The sequence below is a fragment of the Brienomyrus brachyistius genome, chromosome 1 (assembly GCF_023856365.1).
Source record: "Brienomyrus brachyistius isolate T26 chromosome 1, BBRACH_0.4, whole genome shotgun sequence".
In the NCBI taxonomy this organism is placed as follows: domain Eukaryota; kingdom Metazoa; phylum Chordata; class Actinopteri; order Osteoglossiformes; family Mormyridae; genus Brienomyrus; species Brienomyrus brachyistius.
In genome coordinates this window covers 29,078,620-29,101,425 of record NC_064533.1, presented here as the reverse complement: position 1 = coordinate 29,101,425, position 22,806 = coordinate 29,078,620, and the positions used below count along the sequence as shown (strand labels likewise).

Genomic DNA, 22,806 nt, shown 5'->3' with positions numbered 1-22,806 from the left:
TTAATGACTGGTGTCTTGACGTCACTCACACTGTGTATGTGATTGTAATGGGATTGGCATGCCATCTATGGTGCAGGGTGTTCCCCAACCTTATACCCTGCGCTGTCTGCGATAGGCTCCAGGCCCCCAGATCACCGGGATAAGTGGCTTAAAGGTGGACGAATGGGTTATTTTTTTTAGAATATGACACCAAAATTGACCACTGTGAGTTTTTAGCACTGAGTGATTATAATATATCTTAAACTGGAATATAAATAGCATTTATGGATGAGGCTAAAACAACGGAGAAGTAATTCATGGCAGGTTTAGCATGAGATGAAAAGATGAGGGAGGTGGGAGAAGATAGTGGAAGAGACCGGTCATTGACTGAAGCGTCTGGCGTGTCGAGATGTTATCGGCAGAGCACCTTCTTCTCAGAAGGAAATGGACTGCACTACAAGAAGGAGGCCTTAGCGTCTGAGAACTGCCAGGCTGCAGATGTTCGCTCAAGGCTTGGTGTTGAACGGGCTGCAAGAGTTTGTGCTAAAGTGTATAAAAATAGCAGAAGGTGCCAGAGGCTCATATCCTGCTTAGAGACAGCACTGGGTGTTGCGCTCGGTCAGGCCGCTTTGCTTGCTTGCCAGTGCTGTGGTTTAATGAAGTGCTTTAATGTTCATGGCTCCTGACCTCATGTTTGCTCTTACATGTTCATGGTCTGGTCCAGCGATGCAGAGTCCGACTTCTCGACACTGAGGACAGCAGCTCCTGAGGCTGAGACACGGGGCCGTGCCCCGGCTGCGAGCGGCAGAGTTAATTCCGTTTTATTGCCGGCTGAACTTTCCAAGCAAAGCTGTTCTTGGTGTGGAATAACCTCATGCTCGACTCGTCAGCCATGTACTTGGAGTGACCTTTTTGGGGGACAGTAATTCTGTGCGTAACATCGGTGTTTCGGGGTGCGGACTAAAGGCCTCTCTGCAGTGTCATAGCCGTCTGAGGATTTTGCCTGCCAGCATACATTATTTATTAATTTACATTAGTCACTGGAAAGTTAGACCGTGTGTCCTACTTGCCACTGAGCATATATTGAATTAGGCAGAAGCATGAATTTCTTTGACTTGTGTGTCTCTGTGTGTTTTTCTGCACCCTCTTGAAGTGACAGTGTGCAAACATTCCAGCTCAGCCGCTACGTGCTAAATTAAATAGTGGTTGTGAGTTCCTGTAGCCCAACCTCCATTCGCTACCTACATTCTGGGATCTGGGCCAGCTGCTAGCATAGGAGGCAAGTGCCTGGGCCGTAATTTAAAACAAATATATAAACACAAACTGTGTAAACCAATGTCATTCAGAGATAAATATTCGTGGGTTTTTGACCGCAGTTTCTGTGATCTTTGCTTCCCTCGCTATTAGTCCTGCGAGCGCTCACTGAGTTGGCGAACAGGACATGCCGTCTAGGAGTTTCGGTTTGCGGGCCTTCCGAGTTCAACGTGGTGCCAGGGAAGGAGGAAGCGCGTGAGAAGCCGAGGCCGCACTGGTGCCCCCGGGCGTCCCATATTTGGTGTGACTTCAGGGGAAAGGCTGTCGGCTAAATTCGCAAGGATTCGGTTTTGTTGGGGACGTCAAACATCTTCAAAGACGAATGCAGTGCGGAGCAGCAGACTGTGTATGTCAAGACGCACTGAAATTTGCGTCCAGAGAGGTTTCTTTATTCCCCACAACTTCCCCAACAACATTCCCCAACAAGGGGCTCCAAAGAGAATTGAATCACAGATTTTTACATTTTTGATAAAGGTTAAGTTCCGATGGCAGTAAAAAAAAAAAAATTCTCTCCTCGCAGTTTTCACAGTTTGTCATTAAAGTGCCATAACCCAGGCAACGCATGGACTATCCCAGTTAATCCTACAGCCCCTGGTAGTATTTTTAATTCCCCACAAGTTTCCCATAGGCACCCCATTAAAATTATGCCTCCTTGATTTTAATATTTTTGGTTCAGTGGTGGCAGAGAACTTCTGCCTGGTATACGGTACGGTAGCTTGTTCCCGGGTTTTCTTCCTGAAATGCTTACTTGAAATGTCTCAGACTCATTGACTGTCTCAAGTAAACCATTTTCCAGGAATTTAATTAGTGCTTTTTTTGTGCATGATTGTATGTAATTAGCTTTGCTGCTGTGAAGGTCTCATTCTGAAGCCAAGTGTACCACCGCTGTCCACCGAGGCCCGGAGAAAGTGTTGGAATGGCCGTCATCCTTCTGGAAACCTCTGTCTGTTTCAGCAGGGATGGACTTCGCTTACCTCCTTTTACGTTTAGGCTTCATGTGTAAAGGGAACTTCTCAGATATGAAACCTGGTTTGCTTTGAACCGGAAATGAAAATCTTGTGGAAGCAATGCAGATGGCAAAATGAGCAATCATTGCTCACTACTAATATACTAAACAGTTATTTTAACACCACAACACAATGTTGATTTTTTTATTATTTTTTTTTTTATTTGTGAATGGTTTTCAAAGTTTACATTTAACACATTAATCTTAAGTGCATTTCTGGAGCTCTGCTTACCAGACTAACATACCAAGAGTGGCGCATGGCATTGTGGGAGTTTTCACATCTGTCATCGTGTCGCCAGTCAGGAGAACGTGACCGTGGTGGCAAATGATGTTCAGTGTCTTGCACTCAGAGGGGTGAAGCAGTGGCTCGCCTTGCTGCCTCATACGAACGGGCTACCCGCTAAATTGCTGGTGTCGCGACATAATGGATACCCTGGCTCAGAATATGCGATAAGTGCAGGCTGCAGTATCTATTTCAGTAAATCACTCATTATGCTTTATTCAGTTTTTTTATAACCTTGTTCCCCCCTTTCTGGGGAAGTATTTTGTTTTTAAATAAAAATATCTTGAACCGTTTAAGTGTTTCCTCTTCAAAATGCTCATATCAACCCTCTGTTTAATCATTCACTGTTTAATAGGGCAACAAATAAACCCAAATTCTATTTAAAAAAAAGAAGAAAAACCATGGATTAGCGAGAGGATTCAAACCCACAACCTTCCGGATGCAGGGTTCAGGCCCTGATCCAAAGCCCGCTGTGGTACACACCAACCTATATTGAACGAACCACCCTGTATATGAACTGAATTTTATATCTTATTTCCCCAAAAGTATAAAGTGAATTGTATAAAAATCTGTAGCCTACAAACTAAAAAATGGCCAAATACTTTTATTTTATTTGGTCGATTATGGTTAAGGTTAGGACTGGGTAGGGGTTGTGTGTGTGTGTGTGTGTGTGTGTGTGTGTGTGTGTGTGTGTGTGTGTGTGTGTGAGTGAGAGAGAGAGAGAAGGGGAGAATGACAAAGGAGGAGTGTGAGTTTATGGACAGGGCCACCACCAGGAGCCTACGGCCCAGGCTTACCTAATCTGTTAGCTTTCATAGCTTTCTCATCCCCGCCCCCCAGGGGGCGATGATGTGCAGACTGCCACATGCAGCTAGAGGCTCACTGCCACCCTTGTGCTTCGTTCCTGGGCAATCCTGTTGCTCTGACCTTCAGTCCATTGCAGCATCATGGGCTGCCACAGTGTTCCGGGCAAAACTCAAGAAGCATCACTTATACAAAGCAGAATCTCATGCTTCTCTGAAGTACCTGCAATCACAAGACTCTGGTTAATTAATGTGATTATATCTAGAAAACTCTCAGTCTCTGTATGGGCTTCTATTCAAAGGTTATGTTCCTGCTATGAGACAAATTTCCCCATAGATCATTTGTTTTGTACTTGTTTAAATTTAATATGCAGTTAATGTTTAGGTGGATATGCATGGAGTCCTACCTGGTCAGCTTTGAAGATAATTAAATACCCGCCCCCCCTGTTGACATAATAATGATAATAATTATAATTTTGCTACTGCTACCACCATCATTTTTATGCTTACCTGAAACGTTATTAAAATTTTCATTAGGTATATGCCTGGGTGTATCTTAGATGGAGCAAGCAGGAGTTTCCCATACGATGGTAATCAAATTCAGTCAAATAAAGCTTTGTTGTAATATCAGCCATGAATAGTACGCAATAAAACAAAATATCATTTTGTTTGGACCCTCAGTGCAATATTTTTCTACAGGACAAACGTAGTGCCAAAGTTTTGGGATCATTTACATTTTGCAGAAAGGTATCCATAATGGGGCAGGGAAACAGAGGGAAGAATGCTACTTATCTGTTAACTCAACACTAAGTTACACTACACTACACAATGAACAGGCAGACTGGACTACCTTACATTACACCAGGGGTGGGCAGTCATATCCTCAAAGGGCTGGTGTGTGTGTAGGTTTTTGGGGTAACCTTTAGTTTAGCTGATCAAACCCAGGTGTGAGGACTCTTCAGCTGATTAGTCTTCTAATTAGTAACCTAATTATGGAGTCGCTGTGAAAACCTGCATATACTGCAGCCCTTTCTGGATAACATTACCTACCCCTGCACTACACAATGAACAGGCACAGTTCACTGCATTACACTTCACAATGAACAGGCACAGTTCACTGCATTACACTTCACAATGAACAGGCGCAGTACACTGTCTTACACTACATAATGAACAGGCACAGTTCACTGCATTACACTTCACAATGAACAGGCACAGTTCACTGCATTACACTTCACAATGAACAGGCACAGTACACTGTCTTACACTACACAATGAACAGGCACAGTACACTGTCTTACACTACACAATGAACAGGCACAGTACACTGTCTTACACTACACAATGAACAGGCACAGTTCACTGCATTACACTACACAATGAACAGGCACAGTACACTGTCTTACACTACACAATGAACAGGCACAGTACACTGTCTTACACTACACAATGAACAGGCACAGTTCACTGCATTACACTTCACAATGAACAGGCACAGTACACTGTCTTACACTTCACAACGAACAGGCACAGTACACTGTCACACTACACAATGAACAGGCACAGTACACTGTCTTACACTACACAATGAACAGGCACAGTTCACTGCATTACACTACACAATGAACAGGCACAGTACACTGTCTTACACTACACAATGAACAGGCACAGTACACTGTCTTACACTACACAATGAACAGGCACAGTTCACTGCATTACACTTCACAATGAACAGGCACAGTACACTGTCTTACACTTCACAACGAACAGGCACAGTACACTGTCACACTACACAATGAACAGGCACAGTACACTGTCACACTACACAATGAACAGGCACAGTTCACTGCATTACACTTCACAATGAACAGGCACAGTACACTGTCTTACACTTCACAATGAGCAGGCACAGTTCACTGCATTACACTTCACAATGAACAGGCACAGTACACTGTCTTACACTACACAATGAACAGGCACAGTACACTGCCTGACACTACACAATGAACAGGCATAGTACACTGTCTTACACTACACAATGAACAGGCATAGTACACTGTCTTACACTACACAATGAACAGGCACAGTACACTGTCTTACACTTCACAATGAACAGGCACAGTACACTGTCTTACACTACACAATGAACAGGCACAGTACACTGTCTTACACTACACAATGAACAGGCACAGTACACTGCATTACACTACACAATGAACAGGCACAGTGCACTGTCTTACACTTCACAATGAACAGGCACAGTACACTGTCTTACACTACACAATGAACAGGCACAGTACACTGTCTTACACTACACAATGAACAGGCACAGTACATTGCCTGACACTACACAATACACATGTAGATACACTACGTAACACTACGTACAGATCGAACACTACGAACAGATACACTACGTAACATAGGCAAATTAGTGCGTGGTCATGCTGGTCATGCTTAAATCAGCAGTACCGCGGATGTAAACAGATGTGAAGTGTCCTTTCCCGGAATATTAGCACTCTGAAATGTGTGCGCCTTACTTCCTGGCCCTCGTAATGAAAGGTTGTGTCAGCCACCCTCTCGCACCCTTGGGTCACTCTGTGCTTTTGAGGAAGCCAGATGATGGCGCCGCTGTGGCCAGCGCCCCCCCACCCTCCCGGCCTTCCTCTGGCGGGTTTTATCTTCTGCTGGAAAGCTGCCTTTCCGTTCTGCTGAGTCGGCTGTAACGGGGTCGCAGATGGCCAGTTCCAGCCCAGAAGGTCTCCCCTCTGCTCATCAAACACCGCGTGTTGGAACAGGGCACCTTCAGCACGCATTTTCTGGACATGATCACGCTGATTGACCTTTATGTTTTTTAACGCCTCCCTGGAAAAACAGCTTAGGGGGAAATGAGCTGGAAGACGATGCGTTTGTCAGGATCTGAGGAGAGTATGTGCACAGGTGTGCTTCAAGTTCAGTTCAAGGAACCAGAGAACGTGTGACCTCTCTGTAATAAAGGGTGCGTTTGTTCATAAAAACCCTTTACTGTAGGATTTCATGTCAGAGGAAAGTGGTTTTGGGGCAAAAATTATGCAAATGAAATGGGAATGTTGTGAGATCGAGGTTAATGTTAAAAGCATGACATGGACGTGGCTTACAAACTGCGGCATCATGGATGTGACCTACGATCTGCCGGCTTACACAGGCCTGCCAGAGGAACTGGCTCACTGATGGACTGACTGGCCACAGTGCACAACCCGCTTTTATTAAATCAGACCCATTCTCTCTGTGTTCTGTGTCCACATGCCTGGGTAGCAGGGGCAGCCAGTCAACCTTGGACCCCCCCCAGAGATTTTGGGAGTTTTCGGGTTTTTTTATCTTCTGGTTGTCTTTTCCTTCATCTTCACCTTTTCCTTGTTTCACGCACATTCTTGTATAAACGTTGTAGTATTGCAGTGCCATACCCCCTTGTCGAGTGCGTTGGTGCCACTCTGTTGTGAAAGGTGCTATATACATATAAACCGAATTGGATTGAAAAGCTGGGTACTGAATAAAGATTAGCTTGACCATTCAGAGTGTGGAGTTTTCGATGAGGCTTCTTAGGAGACAGGGCAGTTAACGGGTGGAAATCCCCAGTGGTAGAGGCAGTGACTGTTTATAGCTGGGCCAGACTGTCTCTTCCTGTTTTCTGTGGTTGGGAGCAGTGAAAGTGGGATAGCTATGTGGATGTATTGGGGGGTTGGTGGTGGAAGCATGTGGCTGCCCTGTTTGAGGGGACGCTGTCTGCTTGACCACCTCCACCTCCAAGTGTAGACACGACTGCACCCCTCCCGAAATCGTAAATGAAATTTATTTTTAGGGGAAATTCACAGAAACTTGTAGTCAGATGCATTTTGCCATTATTTGACTAAGACCCTACCTTTTCTAGCGCCAAGGAAAGATTTGTTTAGTGGAAATGTATGGAATTATAATGTTATTTGGTAGCATGGGAGGATTGTTCCAGCAAGTCAACTGGCAGAGAAGGGTATTGTTATGGAGGGGGGAGCACTGCTGATCATCTGCAGGGTATATAAATTCACCCATCCTTCCATCCAGGTCCAGAAAGTACGAATCCAGACCAAGGTTTTGTTTCAACCAACCAGTTGAGTATAAAGAGTCTCAGTCCCAGAGTATTCAACTGGCCAGTTGAAACAAAACCTTGGTGTGGATTTGTACTTTCTGCACATGAACAGTGCACCTGTGGGTCATTGGCAATATCACATAACTGACACTTGTAAATGTATGCGTTTACTTTATTATGTTGCTGTTCCTTGGAAATTTGCAATGATCTTGTCTTCGTCTTAGGTGGTTGTGACTCCTCCCGCTGCATGCAGAGGAGCATCAGCTCACTCTGGGGGCCTGAGGGGTGGGTGGAGTAAAACTGCGGGGGAGTCGGGGTGGAGTATCTTCAGGGAACGGTTGTTGGAGTTTCTCGGACCACTGATCAGCATCAGGAGCTTGGAGTCCGTTAAATTTCTCCTCCTCTCCAGTCTGTTGCTTGTGTTTGGTTAAACCAGAGGACCCGTAGATGTAACAGGCTCTGTATTGCAGACGTCGTGTCTAGCTGTCCAAATTTCTCTCTGCATGCAATTAACCACATCGCATGACACTGCAAGTTGCACCAAAGCCCACGGACTCGCCTGGCCGCCTTTGCTCTGCTGGCGGAGGATGCAGCGGCTTGTGAAGTCAGTCCTCAGCCTCCGGCCTCTTAGCGGAAACGGGCGGGCGGTTACAGTCCGTCCTATGTAACCAACTGCGGGAGGCAGGTCTAGAGGTGCCGTGATCATTTGCGTATTTTCCGTGCCACCAACTTGTATGAGACGGCCACTGCTTTGCATGCAGCACCCAGACTGGCTCAGGGGAGGCCGATAATACACTTAACCGGAAGCGGTTGCAGCAGAAATGCATCTGATTTACCTGCATTACCCGGCCTTCTCTGCCAAAGGCGTGGCTCGTGGGTCTGGCTTATTTAGCCCTTTGTTTAGTATTGCCAGGTGTTTGTATTTGGTAATATGATCGAGACTTGAAACCCGGCAAAGAAAATAATAAATTTTGTTGCTGTATTGCATTCAGGTGAAGCATGGTCACACTCTGTGGTGGTGGGAAATGTCACTTGATCGCAAATGTTCTTCAACGGTTTGCAGATGGCTAGTGCCTCCACGTCTGATCACCTCGGGAATCCTCAGCAGGGTGGCCGTAACTGAATTTTCTGGCTGATGTTGGGGGGGAAGAGGAACGGATGTTCCATATAGATTCAGTATCTTGACATTTCCTGTGGAAAAAAAGAAGAAAAAAAACTTTCAGGAATAGCTTTTCTTAAAAGTGGCAGGTTTCCCAAAAATGCTCCACATGTATCATAGAACTGCTTCCGAGTGGCTGATCTGGTGAATGCCTTTTCCCCCTACCCCAGACTGAGGCTAGTGTCTGTCCCATGACTTTTGGCTATTAAACTCGGGGAAATTCACTTGTCTTTTTTGACATCAGAGCGTCTTGGAAGACCTTGCAGCCCCTGTTTTATCCCCCTGTGTAAAGAAATCACTTTTTAATCGGTTTCTGTGGCCTTCGCCTCCAGAATGTCAAACTAATGACCCACCCAACACTAACAAATCTTGGCTTCTGGACTTACAGCATCCATAAAGTCAGCAGTTGTCAGTGTCGGCAGCCGTGTTACCGTCCGGTAAAATATTTACTCAGATTCTGGGTATTTGCTTCATTGCTGAAGCAGGCTGGCGGAGCTGTATATCAAACAGATGGATGCACACTGTCATCATTTCTGTTTATTTTTAAGCTTATGGCCATAAATATTGTGTTATAAATGCCTTGGAAACCACTTGGATTTACTGCAGCTGCATGATGCACGTTAAAGTGGCGTCTTCAGGATTCCAAAGTGCAGCTGCGGTTCCTTATTGGTTGGTGTTGATGCGGATCAAACAGACGATGGGCTGTTCGTGCCACTGCTGCCGCCACACTGCTGAAAGATGGACGGTGCATAAGTTTCTAATCGGGCTGGCTGGGACACGCCCGAGCCAGGCACTGCAGACATCACTGCAGACATCACTGCAGACATCACTGCAGACATCACTGCAGACATCACTGCAGACATCTCTGCAGACATCACTGCAGACATCTCTGCAGACATCTCTGCAGACATCTCTGCAGACATCTCTGCAGACATCTCTGCAGACATCTCTGCAGACATCACTGCGTACAGGCTGAACAGTGAAAAATGCCCGTTTCCAAAGGCCTCCGATTCTTCCTTTTTTGTTAGTTTCCAGGGCGCCCAGTGAGTCCCTTAGGAATCTGAAAATGATTCTCGGAATGATGATTTTTTTGGGGACTGTGAAGTTCAGTCCTGAGACCAGGCTAAGATGTGGCTTTGCCAAATTTTTATGAGGACTGTAAGGTTCGTGTTGAGGTCTCTTGGGCACTTTTGTTGTGCATCTGCAATTTCGGGATCCATCTTGTTAACGTCAGAGCATGATTTTAGGGTTCGGGTCCTACTGCTAACTGTAGACATAATAATAGTTATTTGCACAAAATATAGAAAAGAGAAACCTACTAACTAAATGACCTATTAGCATGCTTGACCAGATAAACATAATGTTAGGCTTTATATAATGCATGAGATGTATTTCTTATCTTGCAGTGTATGAGATGGAAAGATTTGTAGAATAAGGTCAGTTAGCCAGATTGTTTCTTGAGAGCAGTCAAACATGTATAAGCAAATTACGTTTCACATTTCCGGCATGATTCTGATTCTGGGTCTGTTTTCAGTTAGTTAAATAAAGCATAATATAATTACACTTATAGATTATCTGTGTCAGAATGAAGACCCTGTAACCAGTCAAGTTTAAATATATTTGAATGTGAAGTCCATCCATCCATCCATTTTCCAAACCGCTTATCCTATTGGGTCGCGGGGGGTCCGGAGCCTATCCCGGAAGCAATGGGCACGAGGCTGGGAACAACCCAGGATGGGGGGCCAGCCCATCGCAGGGCACACTCACACACCATTCACTCTCACATGCATTCCTACGGACAATTTAGCAAGTCCAATTAGCCTCAGCATGTTTTTGGACTGTGGGGGGAAACCGGAGTACCCGGAGAAAACCCCACGACGACATGAGGAGAACATGCAAACTCCACACACATGTGACCCAGGCGGAGATTCGAACCCGGGTCCCAGAGGTGTGAGGCAACAGTGCTAACCACTGCACCACCATGCCGCCCCCTAAATTTATACATTTCTGTCATTAAAAGAAAATATGGCTTCTCCCTCTTGACTGATGCGCATAAAATTATCCAGCCTCCCCAACGATTTTTATAAATGCAAGTCGTCTTCATTATGAATTCCCACACCTGTACACATACTGTCAGAACATCACAGACGGGCCCTGAACAGGCACGCCTGTCCATGTAGTGACACACAGCTTGTAATCACCAGCGTCTCAGGAGATCTTTCAGCTGAATCAGAGGCCGTGTGAGTATAATATGGGATGGAGCGGAACCTGAACACCACCAAATGGTGCCCTCTACATAAAGCTGGCTTCCTCGCGATCGTCATGGCGACCCTTTGAGTTGGGGTTTGGGGGCGGCAGGAAGGTATCGTCTTGGGATCTTATTAATGCGGTGAGATTATCCGAGCTGCCTCTTCCCAGCCCTGATGGGGAATTCTCTCCGCTGCTCCCACAGGATGTCCCAGGCAGGATAATTTCCTCCACTGGCTAATTTAATTTCTGATGGACTACTTAACCAACTTTTTAATGGGCTTCTCGCTGGTCCATGTTTTCTTGGCTTCTGTTCCAAGCTTATTGATGCATTTCTGTCAGCGTAGTCCATTAATGGCGGTAATGCTATTTCAGGATAAGCATCGCATGCTCCTGTGTGCTTGTGTGCATACTTAACATGCATTTTAAAAAGACGCCGAGATATCGTCCCATCCGTCTTTCAGCTGCTTGTTTTGGTCAGAGGCGCGGTGACTGAGATCGCGGTGTATGTCTGCCTAATGAAGAGTAAGAATTGTTTCTCTTAGCTTATGAGTTTCTTGTTTGCTTTCCTAACATTCAGTTGGCCTCCAGCAATTACCAAGCTGAATGTGTGGGAGTAACAGTGGCAACTGAGAACTGCACCGCCCCCATTAGCTCGACACTGCAGCCCCACCGCAAAGCTAATGCACCCACAAAGCGAACTGATGCTCCGTCCCTCCGTCTCGCCGCTGTCCGCCTTCTGCCTGTCAGAGTTGAGGGCTCTCGTCTCTCACTGATCCTCCTGTCGTAAGGAGGCAGATTCCACCTCCTCAGCTGCCTCCTGAAGTCAGCGGCTCCGCTTCTCCACGGCTGAACCTGACCTCCGAAGAAGGCTTGATAATGTCTTTTTATGTGTGTGGTGTTTCTCGTGTGGAGCTGTAACATCTCCACACCGAAGGAGTGCCGTCTTCGTCTGGAGGACTGCAGTCCACCTAGTCTGACAGTATTACTGGAATAGGCTGTACTGCGGCATTTAGCATTCACTGAGCAGGGGGGGTGGAGTCCCCCACGATAAATTTTGACCCAGACTCCATAAATTTTTATTATTAAGGTTTCAAGCAGTTGGAATAGCATGACTGTTGAAGAAACGGAAAAAAAAATTACTTACACCGCGATATACTGTTTAGAAAAAAATAAGTCCTCCAGTTCAAAAATCTTAATTAAAAGAGAAAAAGTAGAGCATGTGACGCATACAAGTGTGAAAAAATGTGTAAATACTTAAGTACTCCATGCAGTTTTAAAATATTGTTTACAGAACAGTGGCCTAATAAGTGGCCATGTTACTGCGTTTTTAAGGATTAATAATGCTGTGGTATTGCGCTGAATGAGAAGGTGATTGTTGTGGTGTGAGCTCTTTCAGGGAAGCTTCAACGCTTATGTCGTCTGTCATCTAAATTGTGTTCAGCCTCATAGAATTTCCATATATGGAACTTGAATGGAGATGATTTCGCGGTTCGCCCACAAACGGGGGGCTTGCAGCTTTATCATAACAGCAGTGCTGGTCTGAACCGGACGCGCTCTATGGGAGGAACAGAGACGACCTCCTGGGGCTTCGCCTCTTGTAAACAAGCGTGCTCCACTCAGTTACTGCTCAGACTGACCCATTTTTCAGCAGAGAAAATGTTAAGGAGCGTTTCTCTAAAGACGGGTCCCTTTTTGGGTCAGCCATTGAGAAGATCCAAAATAACTTGAAAGACGATGGGCACCATCTTCTCTGTTTAATCCCCCCCCCCCACCCCAGCTGGTTGCCACGGTGCTGCCAGAGATCCTCCCCCATGCTTGGTCCTTCATCAGTGGGGGAGGGGGGGTAGCTTTGCCAACGCATTGTGATCGAGCTTCATATGCAGAAACCATCGACACAAACCTCTATTCAGTCCCCTTCCTGTTTTTTTATGCTTGGGTTAAAGAAAGGTTGCTGATGTGCACGCCCCAGGCATAATGAGTGGCATTCATGAAGAAGGAGGACCTCCATGGGCATTCCTGGCATTGTTGGGCCGTCGACAGTAGGGGTTGCCAGGAGACACGGTGGCCCTTGGTTCCTCGTTCTGAAGCTAACGACGCATGCTGCTTTCCAAACATGGCGGACCTTCACACGCAGAGAAACACACACTAGCTGTTAAAATTACGACCTCGTAACTGCCTGCTCTTTCCTTTTTTGGCCAGACTGATAACATGCCTCTCTTCCTCATTAGAGAACGACGGAGACGTCGGTTTTCTCTCTCAGTTGGCTCGCTTGTTGTCGTCTGACAGCCTCAGCTAAAGTGCAATGAACAGAACCTGAGCTGATCTTATCTTGAGCGAGAGCAGCGTCTGGCTTTTGACGGTTGCTCTGTTGCTTGCACTGAATTGTCAGATGCATTAACGGGCGGCTTAAGGACCCTCGTGCCATGACCTGCATGGCGCCATTGAATGATCGGCCAGCGCGGTAGGGAGGTTCCTGTTGGCAGACATTGGCATCCAGCACTGACGTTTGCCCCCATACTTTCCAAAGGCTGTGCTGAGGTGTTAGACGGTCCAGCATGTCGTGGCTGCAGCGAAATGCATGTGGCACGACGCCGAACACTTTGGCAACAGATGCTCGCTCGGCTCTTTTTGTTTTTTTTGCCGGATCTTGAGCAGGCAGCGACGCCGCTGTGCTGTTCTGAGTTATTCCGCACTCCTCTTTGATCTCCCGGCTTGCCTTTTTTTTATTATTTGTACGGCTTTTTGATCAAAGTGCTTTGTTTGAGAGCTCGGGGGGATAGATGCAACACTGCAGTGCACCGATGGAGGCAGGGGAGGTGCAGTTGGCAGCACTGGTTTCCAGATTTAGACTGGGTCCAGGGCTGAAACCTGTTCTGTCCCAGTTTGAGTCCAGCCTGTTGCTTGTTGCACTACTTGCTTGGTGCATGGCGAGGTGACAGTTGGCTTTTATTGGTCATGAATTCAAAATGAACGTTACTTTTAGGAACCTTTCCTAGCCCCGTAAACCAAACTGGAATTTGGAAACCCTTACTTATTTATTTAAGGCATCTTTTGTTTGGCTAATTATGTCATGGAATTTGATTTCATAGTTCATCTGCTTTCCCGCTGGAAATCATGCTGGTGTTTGAGATGTTGGAGAGATCTGGCATCGCCAGGATCAGGATCTGCATTTTTATTGCTTCATTTTATTTCTGTTTTGTGCTTGGAAGCAAGATGTTGAAGCGATGAATCACAGTTTAGTCAGACAGTGCTAATATCAGTTCTGGGCTTGTTTTGCAAATAAACAGGACACATACTTAAAATGAGCTTATTTTTAAACAGTATTTATTTTTTTTTTTGTTTGGGTGGTTGAATGACTAGTGTAGCTGCGGGGTTAAGGGTTAAGGACCTGCGGTTGGGGTTTGTATGTTCTCCCTGTTGCTTGGGTTTCTTCCTCATTGTCCAGGTATTTGAATCTTGGAGCCGACTGAGTACCATCCCCACCGGGTCCTGGAGCCAGGCTCTTACCCTAACTGGCCCAGGGATTCCGAAGGAGTCTGCTCTTTGACCTTAGGAAACTCGCTCACCTCACCTTGTCTCTTTGGCCAAAAGTGTTTTCAAAATTTGGAAATGTGAATGATTTCAATAAATTGTGAAATGCAGGGACACTTTATTCGTAATATATGATGCAGATTTACGTGCCCTGCGATGGATGGATGGATGGATGGATGGATGGACGGATAGATAGATGGATGTTTTTTTTTTTTTCCTCACACATGTCACACAGTCGTTACTGTTTATGTTTCTGCCTCAAGGAAACTTTGAGAAATTTTAAAATGTAGCTTATGCTGCTGATTTTCCAACTTTTTTCTAAATATCACATCTCACCGCTTAGCATACTTCCAATCTGCCCATGTATTTCAAGCAGTGATTTGGAGTTTTAATGCCCGTCCAGTACCTGGGGGGGTTTGAACCCTGAAATATCATAGTGCTCTGACAATTGATGGGGCACCACAAGGCCTTCAGGCGGTGCTCCCTGCCACCTTTCAGTTTCTGCATGAGCCATAGCAAATGCATGGACGGGCTGTGAATTTGCACCGTAAACATTCTTTTGCACGCTGTGTGTGAGATGGTGCATGATAAAGTGAAACTGAAAACACTTTCACTTTCAGCTCTGTGCGCCGCGAGGTGTGGAGAGCAGCGTGGATCTGTGCCATGTAGTAGCTAGCAGGGTTTCCCTGCATCCCACAGGGCTGATGTGCCCGTAATTCCGGTTTTCTGCATCTTTAAAATGCTTTTAAACAACATCTGCCCTTGACTGTATCTCCATTTTTTTTTTATAACTGCACCAAAATTGAAGAAATGCGTGGCTGATGTTTCCATTGAATTTTACAGCCTGATGTCTCCGAGTGGCTGTCTTTAAATTTATTGACCGGCAATTATAATAATTTTATCTCAATGTAAACAAGAAGAACCAGAATGTAAAAAAGAATTTGATTACTCATTCTGTTGAAATTCTCCCATCTTCCAGTGTGTGTTAAAGTATTAGAGCCTTGAGCAGTATGGAACTTGTGTGTTTATGCCTGCAGGCTCTGGAAGGGAATGTCAGTGGTTGTCCTATGAAGTCAGAACCTGCCTCTTTATTGACATGCTCTATGTTTCTCTGCAAGCTTCACTTAAGACCAGTCAACGAGGTTCCTGAAGGCGCCCTTGACCAAGATCAGTCATTGCAAACAATGGAAAATGAATGCGGTTGATACATGTGGTTCTCTGCTTGCAGAAGAATGATTGATGTACAGTAGATGTGTGGCATGCAATGGTGTGCTGTGTGTTTGGGAAATAGATATGAGTGCTTTTGCAAAGTGGTTTCTTTTCGTTATTACCCATCATTCACAGCGGCAATAGTCCATTTAAATGGGAGACACTTTTAGACAGAAATTTATGTACTGTTAGTTGCATTCTGGAGCCCTGTCTTGCCAGTGCTGCTCAACAGAGTGAGTGGGATAATACAGGCTACTAAAATACTGCTGTGCGATGTGCAGTACAATAAATGTAAAAAGATAATGTACAGTAAGCCATTGAGTAACAGCAATGGGGATTAGTCCCTCGCAATGTACAGTATTATGTATTTAAAAATATAATGTACAGTGAACCACTGGATAACACAAGGTAATCCCAGTTGATGGCCGCAGTACCCTGAGTTATTGCCTGACACGCATCACGTCAGGCCCCCGCCCCCCCCAGGTCTGACAGGGGTGGTGCCCCCCCCCCCCCCCACCTCCGTTCATTCAGCAGATGCCCGGCGTTGATTTCCCCTGTGGATTAGCTGTCAGGCGGGGTGTTTATGCGCAGCTATGTTGCCGGGAACGCGACTGCGACGCCGTCGTACATCACGAGCTGCGGCGAGTTCTGGCTTGGGACTGATTACAGGCTTCTGGAGCTAAATTCAGAGAATTATGCACATTATATGTTTCGGAGTTCATTGATGGTTAAACATGTGCGGTCATAAATGGCTCACACTATTAGCTAGAAAGAATATATACAGTATATTTGTTAACTGAAATGGAATTTACTGTATGTAAGTTAGCTGGATTTGATTTTTTTAAATATTATTTTTATTAGGGCACATCCCTGTTGATCCCTGATGTGAGTGTCCGACTGTCCTTCTGGCTGCTTATTCCGCTCAGCTGGATTTGGCTCGTAGCCGCCTGGCTTGTCGCTGCCAGATTGTCCCTCCGCATGCGTGAGTGCCGTTCTGCCGCCATGCTGGGGGCTGTGGGGGCCCCCCCTCAGTCGCTCTGCTTAGGGACTGATGGCTTCATCGTTATGCCCGGGGCCGATGTCATCGCTTTCCCTGGCCCTGCTGCCAGCTAGGGGCTCCCGTTGCGTCAAGAACGGCGACCGGGAAAGCATCTCCTTGGCCGCATTGATAAGTTATGGCTGAGCTGTTGTCATGGTAACCGTAGGGTTCTGTTGTAATGGATTCTGAATCTGGATGCTAGTTTAAGCAGTGGGAAGGTTTTAAACCGCAATCTTAAAAAGGAAGTTTCTCTGCACTTGGCTTCAGTGCCACTTCGCAATGAGGCTCCGTATGCCACTTATAATGAGTTATAATTTATCTGCTAATGATTCATGAAGTGTTACAACCTAATTAATAACCTGATCCCATTCATAAACCATTTATAAGGGCAGTCTTATTGTAAAGTGGTACCTTGGCTTCTGTGAACGTAATAGAACATGCATCACATCTCTTAAGAGAATGAAACATTTACTGTTCATGTAATTTGGGGGGGTGAGAGAATTTCTTTTTCACTTGAACCTGTTTGACTGTAGTTTTCATGGTGTTGTTTTTGAGTCTCTTTGCTAGGCAATTAAATTTATTTGGCAAGTTGTTCCTATTACTGGCAGGTAATTCTTACTTATTCCTCACTCTATGGTCTAATCACAGAAACATCAGGAAAATGAAAAGCCTTGCTCCTCTGTTGTCGTCCCCCCCCCCCTTGATTAGGCTTCATTAGGTGATTTATTACATTTTGATTCATAGGCTGTGTGATAATGAGAACAACCTAGAAGTGCTACACGTGTTTATCTATGATCTACAACTAGATGAGTCATGTAGCGTGAGTGTTTGTGGTGGAGTGCGTCAGTCGTATGCTGCAGCTGAAAGGGTTACAGATGTGTTACGTAAAAATACTACAGATTCGCATGATGCTTTCTCGCATGGGCCAGGATGTGCAGTGCAGTGAATGTGCAGGATGTGCAGTAAATTCCGGAGATGTACAAATGCCAGCTACATTTAGAAGTGTTAGTGGAAAGAAATTTGTGGAATATTTATTCTGCTTTTAACGATATTTATCTGACATCCTCTGTCCTAATATGGTGTCTTACCCACCATAGTCACCCCGATGCATTAAAGACTTGAGAACAACTATAATAAAGGGACATAATTGTTTTAGTCCCCTGTGTTAGTAGACCGAGTGAAACAAAAACTCCTGTTGTCATCTTAAGAGGGGAATGCTAACATCTTACTGATTCTGTGCAACAAGGAAGAGAGAAGTGTTGAATTGTCTTAGAACTAGCTGGGAATGGAACTATGCAGCTCTGCTAGTTCTCTTCCATTAAAACTCGTGACTTGTGGGTTGTTTGGGTGTACACCCAGTAGCAAAATGCCATGTAGAGATGGCCCAGATAAAGGCCCTGATGATTTGTGGAATAGTTAAAGGGTTTGTGTAGAGGGAAGACGGCCGAGAACCGGAACACCGCAGCGCATTCCACTACAGCTGGTTAGCTATTGAGGACTGGGACTATTGCAGAATTTTATTAGTATTTTTTTTTCCATTTTATAAACCAGATCTCAACACTGACAGTCACATTATACCGTTGCATTTCCATAGGTCAGCTGTATTTTGAGCTTTCAAAATCCCCTCCTCTGTGTTCCCAGGCTCTGGACCAGGACCGGACAGCTTTGCAGAAGGTGAAGAAATCAGTCAAAGCGATCTACAATTCAGGCCAAGGTGAGCTCCCCCGTCGTGCAGCTTGCATCCTGCTGACGTTACCGCAGGTGTCCGTATGGTCCACAGCAGCCTGTGTTACCTGGGTGGGTGTACCCTCTCACTCTCAATCAGGGGGTGTATATTTGTTTCTGAGTAGCTCCTAGCACCCCCCCCCACTCACACTCTGTTACATAAAGCGGCTCATCGTCACAGGTGAACGCTGTCATTGTGAGATCCTTCCCTTCCAGCTGAATGCTGTAAACATTGTTCCCTAAAGTAACGCTGCTGCTGTAATGTTCCCAGACATTCTTCTCCATTCTACACTGCTCGCGATATATATTTTATATAAAGATTGCTCTCCGCTGTCTCACAACACCGCAGAAAATGCAACAGCAAAATGTTGGTAATGCAATAAAACACACTTTCATTTACTTTAATAATCTCATCATTTTATTATTATTATTATTTTTTTTAATTATTAGTAGTGATGCACAATATATTGGTTAACATATCGATGTCTTTAAAAATAAAGATTTCTGGACCCATCCTGTGTGTCTTGGTTGATGTTGCTTGCCGATATTTAAATGTAATAAGTATAATGGAGATGATTGTCCATCAACCATCGTCTGTATTGGAGAACAAAGGATTTTGCAGCTCGTTCACTACTTAGAAGTGGGGTAGCTACATCGCTGACAGTAAAATATCCCAAGGGAGAAGAGGGGAGTACAGGGTCCATCACGCGGTCTGAAAATACAGTATTTTATTATTCAATGCCAGACAAACTTGTATGATATGGAAAGGGTGGCATCTCTTCTTAAAAGGGATCTCAACACTGTCTGCATCACACTATTGACATTGCTGGGCAATTAAATAACTGCTAACGACAGTGAAGATGAAACTGGCATAAGTAGTAAAACTGTCTTTACTGTGAAAGACCAGTTAAAGTTACTGAGAAAATACTGTGCTTGTATTTCTGGTCTTTTATACCCCCCCACCCCCCCCCCCACCCCCCCCACCTGTGCTTTGCCTGGTCTGGATACCAGTGTTTGAGTTACCAGTCGATTAGGTGGCTAATACTGTCCTGACACATGGTCCCCCCTAACTTTTAATTTATTAGGTTTAGGCACTTATTTGCAGGTTTGGTTTTTCAGTCACTAGCAGATCTTTCAATGGTAAGAGTTCAAGCTCAGATGGCATGTTTAAATGACACCCCTAATATAAAAAAACATACCTTAAGGATTTTATGGCCAATATGCTAAGTGGCGTCAGTCTTTTTGCTGCATATACTTGCTCACGTTTGTGAATGAGTATGATAAGTCGCCACACCGTACAAGAAATATCCGGATTACTCTATGTTATATTCATATTACAGAATTATCTCCATGGTAAAAACACTGCAAATACCATCCAGAATGGAGGACTCTTCAGTGGCAGATTTTGATGAAAAATGTTGTCGGTTATCATCAGACTCTATCTGTTTCGGGTACGCGGTGTCCTGGGTCTGTTGTGGCTAGCTGCTCGGGACACATTTGCTTAAGAAGAGGCCCAGCACTGAGGCTGAATTGACCCCCGCAGCGTCTGGTGACGTGAGCCTCTTTCAAGTGGCTGGCTTCAGAGATCGCAGCAGTGAGGACCGGGCAGGCTGCCACGGACTGCCGGGACTCCTGGGAGGAATTATGGGCTTTCCTGAGTGGGCGGCCATGAACTTTATGGTCTGTGGAGTGGTAGGCCCTGTCCCTGCCGGGCCTGGGGGGGGGGGGGGACTGCTGCAGGCAGGTTGTTGTTCTTTGTCTCCCCTCCCCCTCTGAAGGGGGCCTCCCAGGTTCATTGTGTAACTTTGTTAGTGTCGCCGTCTGTTCCTGCTCCTCCAGGGATGGAAAAAGTAAAGCTATCCTTGGCGCTTCCTCGCTCGCTAGACCTGTTTTGTTGTGGGATGCAGTTGGTTTCCGGTGTTCTGGGAGGCTGAGCACTCAGGGTCTTTGTTACCGCTGTTTGCTCTGTTTGACATTATGCGTGAAGGGCACTCGGTAACTCATGGTGAAAATGGCGGTAATGCGACTGAAATAGTGGCTCTCACTTCATACCTCTCTGTTTTTCAAATGGGAACCAACTTGCTTCCAAACATATCGCTAAAATTTATGGCTCATGCTCCCTGTTTGCTCCCCCTGCTGATAATATTGATCAAGATCATCAGGTGACCGAACCTGGGGATATGCATATGATCTCCGCTTTTAAGCATTTCCAGTGGGTTTGTCCTGTTTTTATGCCAGTGATGCTTAACGGAGACAGTTAGTGCTCGTGCTTTGTTTAAAAGGATCCATCTGCTGGTCGTAAGATGTAATATGTATTTTCATCATTATGATTTTAAGATGCTCGAATATTGTAGCTCCAATTCAGCAATCACCTCTACGCAAATGTAGTTTCATCGGCTCAGAAGTACCCGGAGATAGTGGCAGGGCTTAGGGGTGCATTACTCTATAAAGTTGGCTAATATTGTTCAGTTCCAAAGCGGGTCAGGCGCTGTAATTATGATCATGTGTGTGATTTACATCTGTGGCCCCTTTGCTCTTCTGAGTTTAAAGTTTCTTGTTAAAACACTTATTTTATTTTCTCCAAAATGGTTGCTGTGTGCTGAAAGTATTAAGTTGTGTCTTTCGAATGAACTTTGCAAAGGAGACTCTGTCAGTGGTTTTCCTGATACAATTCGGGTCTTTAGATGGTTTTAACTCTTTCTTTCCTGACAAGATAAACCAGATGGTCGTTAAAAGAGCACGAGACCTAGTCTTTGGTGCTTTGTGTTTTTACGGACATAGCAGAAATTAAATAGGAACCTTTTGGGGAATTGGGGGGCAGTTAAGGGTTTCCATGGAGCCAAGCCAGTTTCCCAACCAACAAGTCCCTCCGTTGTTGCCAAAGGTACAATTTTAAGGTGGACAGTCAGATTTGCTTGTAAAACCTATTTAAGTGTTGTGTATTCGGGTTGAAAATGGTGCATTGATTACTCTTGATTTACAGCAGCCACCAATCCTCTTCCTCACACAGATCATGTCCAGAACGAGGAAAACTACGCACAGGCCCTGGACAAGTTTGGTAGCAACTTCATCAGCCGGGACAACCCCGACCTGGGAACGGCGTTCGTCAAGTTCTCCACGCTGACCAAGGAGCTGTCTGCACTGCTCAAGAACCTGGTGAGGAGACCCTGGTCCCCCCTGAAAATACCCCCTTTCCTAATTTTTTCCAACGCCGAGGTCTGCATGGAGCCTGGTTCTTGGATTTCATTCAGAGTTTGAAGAAAGGTTGAGAGTAGCTGTATCTTTAATGTTGTTACTACAGACACGTCAAGAATGCTGAAAGCTTTGAGTTGTCACTGTCGTATTTTCTGCCACATTTTAAATTAATCCTGATTCTGTCACACTACTAATGAAGCCAGTTGGCAAGAACACACGTAAATCAGTAGTGCGAGTAACACATTTCAGCTTCGGTTTCATATTTAACGACATTTTTATGCCAGACGGCACGGTGAATCAGTGCCCCCTCACACCTCCAAGGCTGGGGGCTAGAATCCCACCCCTCTGTGTGTGTCTGTATGTGTCTGTGTGTTGGGTGTGTGTGTGTGTGTGTGTGTGTGTGTGTGTGTGTGTGCGCGTGTGTGTCTGTGTGTTGGGTGGGTGTGCTCCCCCCTGTTCTGCTGGTTTCCTTTCGCAGCCTAAGAATGTCTCATTGATTTTGTGTGTGTGCACCCTGTGATGGACTGGTATCCTGGCCTCGGGGTGTTCTCCAGCCCTATGCAGGATAAGTAGATGGATGGATGCAGAGAAACTCATACCAATGTCAGGTTTATGTTGAGCACCAGTCTGGCCTATCTAAGTTGAACTTTATAATAAATATAAACTTGTGGATTTATTTGTCTGCTGAGTATAAAAACGCAAAGTGGAACCCCTTTGTCTTGCTGTCTTCCCTTTTTCTTCTATGCAGAAACAATCAAACCTTTGCATGTTACAGGTCACTGGCAGTGGAAAATGTCACCATTGTTTGAGCTGAGCTTTAGAAACCACTGGGAGCGTTTCATGGGATTTTTGGTACTTTTCTGGCATTCCAGCTTGTCAAGGCTGGTGTCCAAATGTCTCTTAGGTCCATTCGAGGCATGAGCTCCATTCTGAAATTTGGGAGCACTTCTTAACAGTGACTTATAATAGCTCAGAAAGCTCTGCTCTCTGCCGAGGTCTCCCACTACAATGGAAGGGGGACTTCCCAGGAGCAGAGCGTCTGGTTTGACTATAGGCCAAGACCCATCTCATGCAGTAAAATCTGGGGGAGAATGGCTATGCCAACTTTGCTCATTAGCAATGATGGACGTCAACAAGAGGTGAGGTTAGGAATCTTATTACTAGGTGTCACACAACATCAATTGGGCACTAGAACCATGATACTGTATGGTGTT

At 45.4% G+C, this 22,806-nt stretch overlaps 1 protein-coding gene across 4 annotated transcripts in view; it reads left to right on the top strand.

Annotated features, from left to right (window-relative positions):
• Nucleotides 1–22,806, top strand: part of asap1b (ArfGAP with SH3 domain, ankyrin repeat and PH domain 1b) — a 91,190-nt gene that overhangs the window by 26,971 nt on the left and 41,413 nt on the right. For all 4 annotated transcript variants that reach the window (XM_049005972.1, XM_049005976.1, XM_049005974.1 and 1 more), the window contains 2 exons: nt 18,314–18,386; nt 21,408–21,553. In XM_049005972.1, coding sequence (XP_048861929.1) covers nt 18,314–18,386; nt 21,408–21,553 — 219 coding nt within the window. The remainder of the gene's footprint in view (nt 1–18,313; nt 18,387–21,407; nt 21,554–22,806) is intronic.